The sequence below is a fragment of the Vipera ursinii genome, assembly GCF_947247035.1.
Source record: "Vipera ursinii genome assembly, chromosome: 2".
NCBI lineage: Eukaryota > Metazoa > Chordata > Lepidosauria > Squamata > Viperidae > Vipera > Vipera ursinii.
Genome location: NC_139513.1, coordinates 170,852,020 through 170,863,507, shown reverse-complemented (window position 1 = coordinate 170,863,507; position 11,488 = coordinate 170,852,020). Strand labels below are relative to the sequence as shown.

The 11,488-nt window shown below is 44.1% G+C and overlaps 1 protein-coding gene across 2 annotated transcripts; it reads right to left on the bottom strand.

Annotated features, from left to right (window-relative positions):
- Positions 1-2,080: 2,080 nt before the first annotated feature.
- SLC10A3 (solute carrier family 10 member 3) lies at positions 2,081-5,928 on the bottom strand. Of its 2 annotated transcripts, none has more exons than XM_083351221.1 (2): positions 5,823-5,928; positions 2,081-3,908 (listed from the first exon to the last, which is right to left on the bottom strand). In XM_083351221.1, exon 2 carries the CDS (start codon positions 3,753-3,755, stop codon positions 2,469-2,471), a length of 1,287 nt encoding a protein of 428 aa, XP_083207347.1. In that variant the 5' UTR covers positions 3,756-3,908; positions 5,823-5,928; the 3' UTR covers positions 2,081-2,468. The 2 variants fall into 2 exon arrangements, with proteins under 2 accessions (XP_083207347.1, XP_083207348.1); XM_083351222.1 differs by lacking the exon at positions 5,823-5,928 and adding an exon at positions 4,803-4,990.
- Between the last annotated feature and the right edge of the window lie 5,560 nt (positions 5,929-11,488).

Genomic DNA, 11,488 nt, shown 5'->3' with positions numbered 1-11,488 from the left:
CCACCCTTCCTTCAAAGAATTCTCGACAACATCCATAGGTATCTTTCCCTGTCTTATCGTATCTTTGTAGTAGTAGATGTAGAGGAGGCAAATGGCTAAGAACAAATGTGCTAATTTGTATTTGAAGCCAGACCTCCAAAAATCAAGTCCAGTAACAATTCTTTCACATTCAGGTCTGGGCTTTCCTTTCATTCTGCTCACTCTGAATTTTATGCAACGCACTCCTGTTTGGGAAACAACTCCCACTGAGCCTCAAATGGTTTGAATCCCAAGCAAGAATGATGAGAGATTTAATAAGATCTTCAGCTTGCTTCCGTGACATGTGGAGCAGAAAAAGGAATGCACTATGAATAATTCTAGAGTTTTGAAGGAAAGAAACTGCCTCTTCCAACTTAAAGATGTTTTCAGTTGACCAAACAGGACAGCTTCCCAGTGGTTACCTAATATATTAAACCATACTTTGAGTAAACACATGTCTTGAATAAACCACAATTGGTTGTTGTTAACTTTCTTAAGCAATAAAGCATGGTTTAGCAACCATAACTTTCAGTTTACACGACACATTAAATGAAATTCAAACCCACCTTTTTATTTTCGCTAAGACTACTAGATTAGGGTTGCAGAAATCTGGATGACCCCTAGATGGCAACAAAGAGTTAGCACTTTTTGTATCTCTTTGCTTCCATCTAGGGATGATCTGGGATTCTGCAGCCCGGATGGGGTAGCCTTGGGCTTAAAGAGATGCACAAGCCCAATTTACAACATACTTTCCCAAATATTAATAATATTCTTAAAAGTGCCACACTGGCAAATGAAAGAAAAGGGGTATTTTAAAGCGTAGTCATCAGGAAATCAGGCTGTTGTTGAAAAAATGGCTGGGCTTTAGGATGATGGACAAGGGAGGATAAAATAACAATAAAGCTAATGTTTCTTGCTGGCTTCGGGCCAGATGCCAACCTTTCCCTCCCTCCCTTGTTGAATGAACCTCCAACTGCAATTCGTAAGCAGCTCTGCCCTCAGAACACGCCTTGCCGCTTCTCTGCACCAGCAGATGGGTGAGTGCATTGAAAACACAAGTCCCAGTCCTCCCAGCACCAAGACAGGATGATGACACACCAACACCCCCCAGGAAGAACTGCGGTTGGAGTAATCCAACTGCCAGCTTCTGTCCATAGCTGCTACACTTTCAGCAGCAATACTAGTGTGAATGACAAAAGAAAAGCTGGATTGGCAAGAGGTGAAGCCAAGCTGAAAATCTGTACTTTCCAGAAGGGCCACAGCTTCTGAGAGAAAAAGCTTCTGTACTGTGTGGTTAGGCTCCAACCTCCCTAACCAAGATGGCGGTTATCACCCCATAACCTCAAGCAAGGATCCACAGCAGGAGCCTTCCAAAGGAGAAACTCACTCAGCTCTTTGCAGCATAATCAAGACAGGCTTTGGGACTTTCCAAAGGTTAGCACATCCATTATGGCCTGATTTTGGGCAAGAACTTTCTTAATTGTTAAAGCAATGTTTCTCAACCGTGGCAACTTGAAGATGGGTGATTTCAATTCCCGGAATTCTGGGAGTTGGCTGGGGAATCCTGGGAGTTGAAGTCCACCCATCTTCAAACTGCCAAGGCTGAGAACACTGTTAATAATAATAATAATAATTTAATTTTTATACCGCCCTTCTCCCGAAGGACTCAGGGCGGTGTACAGGGCAATACAATAAAATACAATATATAAAAATTAAAAGAAATGTTAAACTAACGCAAGGCTATATATTTACGCATATGAATATCGAAGGGCCAAGTATTTTTCTATTATTTTCTATTCTCCAAAGGAAACTGGACATGCAACTCCTATCTTACTTGAGCATTGGTTGTTGTTACTTTTTTATGTCCCCTCCAGGCATGCTCTCAAGACAGCTGCTTAGTCACTGATGTGATTAAGTGTATAAGTGATTAGGCATATAATTTTTTCCTCCTAGCTTCCCCTGCTTTGAACATTATCCTGCTAAGCTCTGCATCTCCACCTCCTTAAGCAGTGAAATTATTGTGTTTTATTTTAGAAAAAGACAGACGGAATAGATTATCTTCAGTTGTGTTTTATTCAAACCCTGTATCCCGCTGAGTGGGTGAGGTGAAATAGGGCATATTCACCCCATTTTACCCCCTCGGTCTGTGCAACTCGAGTGTTAAGATCCAGAGATACTTCCTGCTCTATAGAAAAACAAGCACAATTTTAAAAGAACAGAGAAGTCCAGGTTCCCCACCACCACCACCACCACAACCTGTGGGATATGCCACTGCAAGGGTCTCCTGATCTGAGCACCCCTTCATAGGTTTCAGGCTGAGGTCTTGATTAGCCACACCCCTACCAAGAGGGTGCCTCACATCCAGCTCCTAAGGCTTTTGGTATCCATCTCTGATCAGGCCACACCCAGAGTCCAAATCTTTGGTATCTGCCTTCATTTTCTCAGGGGCCTTAAGAGCCAGTTGAGCAGAGCTTGTTGTAGGCCAAGTTCCCCAAGACAAGCAGCAACATCTCAGACGTGCTGCTCAGGGCCACAATAAAGGGGGCCTGGGAAGCAAAGTCAGCTTGGGCCCTTTGGAAGGAGAGTTGCAGCACAGCCAAGGCCAACAGGCTATTCTGCACCCCAACCTCAATACTGACCGTCCGACGTTGTGGCCCTGGCAGTCCTAAGCACCAAGCCAGCAGGTAGCCCAGCAGCAAGCCAAAGATGGGCACAGTAACACCAGCCAGGATGATGGGGGGCCGCACACTGGTTAGGATAAAAGCTCCCATATGGTAAGCCATGAAGAGGCCTCCGACGATAAGGGTGAAGCTGAAAGGTTTGATGAGGAGGAGGAGGAGGCGGGAGACACGGGGCAGCTTGCACTTGACCAGCATGCCGGTAGAGATGGGCACGGCGATGAAGAGGAGAGTGATGAAGATCTTCAGGAAGGGCACATGCAGAGTCTCGTGTGCCCCCAAAAGCCATCCGTAGAAGCTAGAGGAGAGGGGCATGAGCCCAGTGGCTGCTACTGTGGATAGGAGGGTCATGGAGATGGCCACCGTGACATCTCCACCCAGCAGAAGGCTGTAGAGGTAGCCACCTCCCCCACCGGGGGAGGAGCAAGAAATCACTAGCCCCAGAGCCAGTGCTGTAGGCAAAGAGAAGGCCAAGGACATGAGGTAGCCATAAAGGGGCATGACAACAAATTGGCCTAGGATGCCCAGCATGATAGGATGAGGCTGGTGAACCAGGCTTCGGAGACCGTCCACCTCCACCTTGCAGCCAAACGCACATTTATTGAGGAAGATAAGAGGCAGGAGGGCAAAGAGGATTGGGTTCTCTGAGAAGTGGCCTAGGCTCATCCGTACAGCTGGCTCCAGATCAGAAGTGTCAACCCGAATCCGGAAATCAGCTCGTTCCTCAATGAGGCGATTCTGTTCCAACAATCTCAGTTGCAATGGGGCCAGACCAGCCAAGCCAGACTGGAATCTGACTGTAAAGCCTCCTCCCCAGGAGGCACTGACATTCTCTATGACTACCACCCTAGGCTCCAGCGAAGATACACTCAGCCAGGCATCTGATCCCGGATAGTGGCACTTCACCAACAAAACACCCTGGCTGTGCTCGGGGAAATTGAATTCCAAAACTGTTCCATCCCCAACATTCAGATAAGGGGCACTGACTGTTGCTCCCTGGGTCCAGCCAGTTACGAAAAGTTTGAGGAAGAGGAGGAAGAGAATGTGTGTCCCAGACATGGTGGAGAAAGCTGACAAAGGTATGCTGTGGGCTCATTCCATTAGGGCTCTCCTTGCTCCAGCATCACAGGCATTTTGTTCATTCAGCAGGGGTCATGCTCTTAACCTCAGATCCACAGGCACCGCTGGTGCATTTCTAGGAAGAGCTTCCACCTAAACAGAGAAAGGGGATGAGAAGTGAGGACGATGAGGCACAGCCACACAATAATTTATCCAGTGAAGGCAGAGGGCTAGTGAAGTAAAGGCTAAATCACTTCATCCAGGCAGGACAGTCTGGATCTGCAGCTGGGGCTGACATAATAGAAACTGCATTTCTCACCTCTGAATGTTTTATCAGTTTATCAAAATATAAAATACAGAAGTACAAAGAAAAATGAAAAGAAGGGGAAAATATGGGAGGAAAGGGGGAAGAGAGAAAAGAGTAGGGTAAAGGGGGAAAAGCAAAGCAATGATTTCTGACTCCTTTTGGTGCCCTAGAATAAAGTAGTAGCATAAAACCTCAACTTTTTATTTTATATGATGAAATATACTAGCCATTTCTATAACAAACCTATCTAATCAGCAAAACCCCAAATCAAAGTTTCACAAATTGAGTTTCTGTTAGAAAGTCACTGTCCCAATGCTCACAATTCCCAACTTTACCCAAAGTTATGTGGAAAGTATTTCCAACTTTGCAGGGACAAGAAGTGGGAATGTCTCTGAGCTAGGGACAGGAATCCCCAACGGAGGACCTTGGCATGTCTTAAAGCCTTGAATCAGAAAGAACAAATCCACTAACTAGAACCACAATAGCTGCAGTTTTAAAGATGAGGCAATTACGCCAACTGATCCAAATCTCCGCCAGGCCCCGTCATTCACAGTCTAAAGCTCCACTAAATGTGCTAGCACAAAAATTCTCTGGTAGGGAACGCAATGAGAGTCGAAGCTAGTAAATGTCCTACAGTTATACGAGTCTCAATCTGCAAATAATACGATGACAAAATGTTATTTTGCCAGAGGCGAGAAAAATCCTTGGCACAGCCTTTGCCTCTGTGTTCTCCTAAATACCTTGAGCAGATGTCAGGGTAATTTCAAAGCCATCCCTGCATTTCCTGTAACATGTCCCTCTTCTCTCCTTAGGATCGTTTCAGGTAAATGAAGTTTGTTGGCAACCCCCTTCTCAGTTCTAAATCTCAACTTCCTTGAGGCGTTTCCTTTGACCTGACCCCCCACCCGAATGTTAGTAAACATCCCCCTCTTTTTAAAGCTTCGCCCAGGCAAAACAGATTCCCAGAGGCAGCCCTCTCTGCCAAAAATTCTTCCTAACGGGAAGGGGGTAAAATTCAGGGGTCTTCAAACTTGGCCCTTTTATGACTTGTGGACTTCGACTCCCAGAATTCCTCAGCCAGCCAGGGCTGGCTGAGGAATTCTGGGAGTCGAAGTCCACAAGTCATAAAAGGGCCAAGTTTGAAGACCCCTGGGGGTAAATAAAACGATGCTGGAACTCTCCCCGAGAGCAAGTCTTGACAGCTGCAAAGCAAGAGTCCTCCGGAGTCCCCGGCCGGGACAGCAGAAGGGGTGAGAAATCGCAGACCCGTGAACCGGCGGATTCAAGGCAGGTAAGTCCCCAATCCTCTTATTTGCCCCCGTTCCCCGATTCAGCTGAGTCACTTCTGTCTTAAAGCTACAAACACTTGTTGGGAAAGAAGCTGATGCCCCCCCCCAAAAAAAAACTTCTCCCCCGGATCGATTTAATAAGGTAAGGGGAACATCGGACCGTCCTCTTCCCTCTTGCACCCTTCCCGCCTCAGTCTCCCCTCCACGCAAAGACTGCGCACCTCCTTTCAATGGGGGAGAAGGGGGATAGTTTGGCTCTCATTCTTACCCACTCAACCCCCAATACACACACACACACACAAACACACACACAAACTCCTACGCAATTCTTACTAAGAAAGCAGCTTCCGCAAAGCGGATCGGATCCGTGATAGCCAAGCTTTATTGTTTTGCCCCCATCTCTGCCCCAAATATCTGTCTCTAACGTCCCGGTTAACGGCTTCCGGAGAGGAGAATCCCTCCGCAATTTACCTCCGCCTGGCTTCTCGCCGGCATTCGCTCCCCGGCGCCAACCTAAACTCAACCGCTTGATTTGTTTGCTTTCGTTCCGCTCCTTCTCTCCGTGCCCGGCCCCGCCCACCGGGTGGTGCGCCACAGTCGTAACCACGCCCACCCAAGAATGCGAATTCATGGTAAGAGCCGCCCCACCGTGACTTTAGGGCATCCTGGGAATTGTAGTTTTTTTTTTAAAAAAAAAAGCAAAAAAAAAAATAATAATACATCTGCTTCGGTTTTATTTAGTTGGAAGAATGTTAGTCGCTTGCCTCGTAACAGATGGGGGTTAGAAAAAAAAAAACCCCGCATTTCATATCTCTGAGCAGGCAGGATTATGATTCTCGGAGAGTTATCTTGAGAAATACTGTACCGTGGGGGGAATAATATAGCGACCTGATTGGAGAGAGCAGATAGCCGCTTCTGCCTGAAATAGAAATTAATGGTACATCTTGCTCCGGGAAGCATTAAATAAAGTTGTTAGTTGATTGGCTAGATCAGAAATGTACTGTCACCCGATTGGAAGAAACGGGAACACTCTTCTCTATCCCAAAAGGATTAGGCGATGATGAGGGGGGAAAAATACAGCGATCATCCTGCTATTTAATTGGAGCACTGAGGACCTTTTTATCCTCAGATTGACTGACCTGGGTATTACTGTATTTTGCTAGGCTAGGATTATGAATTCCATTCATACCCATTAAATGGATTGATTGGGGACTTTTTAAACTGGAATTAGAACTCAGGAAAGAATAGTTAGGGATTCAACATTTTCCTATTCCTCAGTTTAGGGGCAAGAGCTATAATGTGGCAATGGGAACAAGTGTGTGTGTGGGGGCTGTGGGGCCAGAAAATAGAAAATTGGGGAAATGAGAGAAAGGTTTCAAATGGATAGACAATGGTCCAGTGTCCCTTAGGAAGAACAAACCATAGACATTGCCAAGCCCAAATCATGAAAGACAAAATCTCAGAATAGTTAAAAGAGTTCCTGGGAACTATTAAAAAACAGGAGCAATAGGAAGGGTAGGGGGGAACACTAATGAACATACTTATTTAAAGATCAAAGTAAGAGGGAAGAAGGGGATAAAAATGCTGTAGAGCAGAGATATAAAGATGCCAAAAACCTCTAGTACAAAAATTTGAAGTGATATCAGCATTCCAGTCCTTATCAAGTTGGAAAGCTACAGGAACCCCACCCTTTCCACCAAAGGGAATGCAACAACCCCATTGGTTCAAGCATGCTCTTCGGATGCCAGCATAGTTCCCTGCAGTGCCTTGACCTAGCCAGCTTTCTCATGCTCTGAATAATTTATTTTGCACGAGGAAAGGATAGCAGATGATGATGGAATGGATTATTTTGACAAGCATTAAAATAAGATTGGCCCTAGTTCAAAGAAGGAGAGTAGCATCTAGTCTTTGAATGGTATGTCAAGGGCAAGGCTCTGAAAAAGAAGATAGTACCAGTACTTTTAAAAATCCCAACCGCTAAAAATCATTCTAAATTACACTGAAAACAAACAATTCCAAAAGTTTAAGCAATGTAATGTGATATTTTGGTAATAAATTTCAAGAGCAATCATGGAAAGAGCAGTTTCTACTAAAGAGACCGGGCACACTTTACTCACTCCTGTGTCAAGTAACAAAAATATAAGAAATAAAATTTCTGGTAATTCAAGCATTCTTCTTTAATTTTTTTATCTTTTTGAAGCCCAGCCCTATCACTACCACTGTTGCTGCATATATCTGGTGGAAGAGTAGCTGAGTGAAAGACAGGCAAAAAGGCATTTTAAATTACTTAGATCTCTTCCCTATTTAATTTAGAGTGACACTTTCTCCACTTCCACTCTTTCTTTAATAAGCAATTTGATTTAATTTCCAGATAGCTCCTAATAAACTTGACTGAAGCATATTAACAAATTGCAAGCTACAAAATTTTATAGTCTTGCTCTATATGCTGTGCTGTGCTGTGCTATACATGCCAACAGTTCATAATTCATGTTTTGATGGCATGCTTAGATTGGTTACATATTTTGAAGACGGGGGGGGGGGGGGGGAGCCATAAAAAATCAATAACTAAGGCCCAGACAAATTTCCTGCTTGAAATCATCTTTCATCACCTTTTAATTTGTCCTGGAAAATATCAACTGCCAGTGACAATATTTTTGGAAGATACTACAAAATAGCAGCTGGTAGGTGTATTTGAACTTCAAATCCTTTTGTCAGCAATGCTGATTGAGATTTCCAGAAACTTGTATATTTGGATGGCACTGGATCAAGAAAGGCTGTGAAGGGATTTTATTATGTTTAAGGTTGATGTTAGTAATATTGATATTAGTAGTGATACTTTGTAATATGTGTGTGTATGTGTGTGTGTGTATGTATGTATGAAGAACGAAGCTGAAGCCACCAGCCTGAGGATGACGGATGAGATTTCATCGAAACGTTGCTCTTACACCTTCAATTCTACGTGGGGAAAAACCCGAATGACCAAAGATCCACATACAAACACCCGCGAAAACCTCAGAAAAATTATATATATATAATTATATATAAAATTATATATATATAATTTTTTATGTGCAAGCAGCTTTATAGGTGCTTTATATTGGGAAATTAGTTATAGAAAAGCAAACGTTTCATGCTTTAGGTACAGGGGATTGCTCACATGAAAAGAGCATGGTAAGAGGGGGGAAAGGAGTTATGGTGGAGCTGTGTATGAGTCATTATCTTGGAATTATTTTTCTGTACCTTTTATTTCCTAGTACCAAGACCAGATCTCTTTGTTCTGGAAAGGTATAAAAGGTGGAAGACATCTTTCCTGGTTGTTGCCTTCATCTCTCTACCAGCCACGAAGAGAGATGTGGCCACCCAACTCTATTTTGATCAAAATAAAAGTTGTTTGTTTGCTGAAACCTCGGCTCAGGTGTTTCTTTTGGCTCTTTTTAAATTCCTGAGTAATGCTGGGGCAATTGTGAGGCTAAGTGTAAAACCTTACAGCTGGATTACTCTTGCATGTTGTCTATTTGTGTGTGTGTGTGTGTGTGTGTGTGTGTGTGTGTGTGTGTGTGGTGATCCTTGCCATCAGCTCCTTGCCACTGACAAGCCATTATTACCCTGGGGATCTCTAACCATTCCTTACTGCAAGGAGGGTGAATCTGTTTGATCAGCCTAGCCCAGGTAGGTGGACCCTGTTGGATTTAAGAGGAACTTGGAGTTATTCCCGATGCATAGTTTGATTTAGGCTTTGGTGACCAAGCGGAATGAAGGAGTGGTCGTGCCCTTGAATCAAATCACATCTTCGTAAATTCTTGTTACCCATTGATTCCAGAGAGTTTTATGGTTTTTTTTAGGGAACTTCAGGAGATGAAGCAGCAGAAAAGAACCCCACTGACCTGCTATCATAATAATCTGATTGAGCAGGGGTATAATAATCTGACTGAGCCTTTCTTTAGGATTACCTTATGGCAGTAAGAGTGGCAAAATATGGCCATTTTTTTTCTTGTCAGCTACTTTGTTTAGAGTACTCCGGTCTCCCCTAGGGAAGGAGGAGATTGGAGGAATAGCTACGGAGCAGTGTCAAGACTAAACATCTGTCAGGTAAAATTACTCTGATTTATCGTGGGGATTCTGTTTGTGCAGAAATTGACTATGTACAGTCTAGTGCCTTTTTATCTGGAAAGAGATTAGAAAGTAGACAAAATTCCCAGTTGTGCTAGCAGAACAGTGTACCAGATCTTTATCACTCTTTGTTGATTAAAGCCTTCATAGGAGAATAACATGTAGTTGGATCCAGCTGGTAAACACATGCTTGATAAGAGGGTATGGTTCCCCTGGCTCTGAAAGATGGGATAGTCTGTCTCTTCTTCGAGAAGCAACCCTGGTACTCTGCAAATTTTGCTTGGTCTCCAATTTTTCCTTTTAAGAAAGGCTATCGAGGAGATCTTTGGTTTGCCCGGAGGACCCTGGACAAATCAGATTATGTGGAATACTTTCAGTGTGGTTTCAGATAGGAACACAGTGCTGAAGTAGCCTGATCACACTTGTAGATTATCTTTTGCAGGATTGTGATGGGCTAGCTAGTGCATCTATCTTAATCCTGATTTCCCAGCAACTTGTAATACCATTAATCAATCCTTCTTTTATTGACTTTGAAGTAGGAATGGGCTGTACGATGTTCCAATGGTTCTTTTCCTTCTTCCAGAACCAGTTCCAGCCAGTGTTGGGGGAGGGGAAGAGATCTAGTTTGAGACCTCTGCTTTTACTTTCTTTGATCCTATTAAATATCTACAGGAAGCTGCTAGATGAGGCCATTCATCAACAGATCAGCTATCAATATCCTGATGACACCTAGTTATAAATCTATTAGCCTAGCCCCCCTAGGTCAAACCAGTTGCTGTTGCCAAAGTATCTAAAGGCTGTGAGGAAAACAGACTTCAGCTTAACAAATGCAAGACTGAGAAGGGAGTGCCTTCAAGACAGTCTTGATTCCTCGTGACTACCCAGAGAAGTATCTCCAGTCTTCTAGGCAAGAGAGGGAGACTTGGCCCAAAACCACCCAGCTAGCTTCGTGCCTAATGTAGGACTAGAATTCAGTCTGAGTTTGTTGTTCTGATGCCTTGAACTACCAAATTGGCTCAGCTATGGGTTTGGGGAATTGGGGAATTCCCCAATTCGGGGGGGGGGGCTCTCCATTATTGGTGCAGGATGGGATTGTTCTCCCAAAGACAACACTGGTGCACAATTTGAGGATCCTGTTGGGTTCTTAACGCTTGCTGGAAAAGCAGGCAGTTGGCAAGAGTACTTGTGGGTTCACTATGGTGTGCCCAGATAACACTACTATGTTGCAAGGTGCACTGGTTCCCTGTAGGCTTTTGAGAGTAATTCAAAATATGCCAGTTGTGTAGTTCTTTAATTATACATCCCTTCACAGCACGTGGCCAGGTTATTTGTGGCACTGCTTATCTTCACTCATTCCATGACATCCAGTAGCATGCTTCTTCTTTTTTTTACCTGGGACATGGACCTTGTGCAATCTAGAAGACCAGTGTGCCTTCTCTCTTGCAGCGTCTGCCCTATGGTACAAGATTCCCTCTCATGGCCCCAGACTTACTGGGGCAGGCACTGCAAGAGAGCCTGTAAAATGCTGAAAGCCATGTTTCTCCCCCGTGCACCGAGCCACAGTATTGCATGATCCCGATTCAAAGAATTGAATGTAAGACCCTGTGGTTGGTTTGTTTATTCTGCTTTCAACGTTGCGTTGCTGTTACTTTGGTTTTTTTATTCTTTTTTTTTCTTACCCTCTAACCATTTGTAAGCCATCTGAAGTCACTTCTGTAGATGGCTGGCCGTGTAAATCAAATCAATCGGACACATCAGGGTGGAAGAAGAGATCGGTGAAGGAAAAAGCAAAATAAAACGCCGATGCTTTTGTAGCTTTCGGCTAATATAACATAGCAGTTGTCCTCTCTCTTGCCTTCCAAGTGTTGTAATTTGGCTGTCTCGATGCTCATATTGTAAGGAAAGGAGGTAAAAGAGAGGCAGAAGTGAGACATCTAAGAATGGAGCATCAAAGCTCACATGCAAACTATATCGTAGAAAACTGCCAGTGCATGAATTGGTGCATGGACAGGTCAACTGGCAATGGA

Bases quoted from the DNA above. Each gene is read 5' to 3' on its own strand.
- SLC10A3 (XM_083351221.1), bottom strand. From the start codon at position 3,755: ATGTCTGGGACACACATTCTCTTCCTCCTCTTCCTCAAACTTTTCGTA.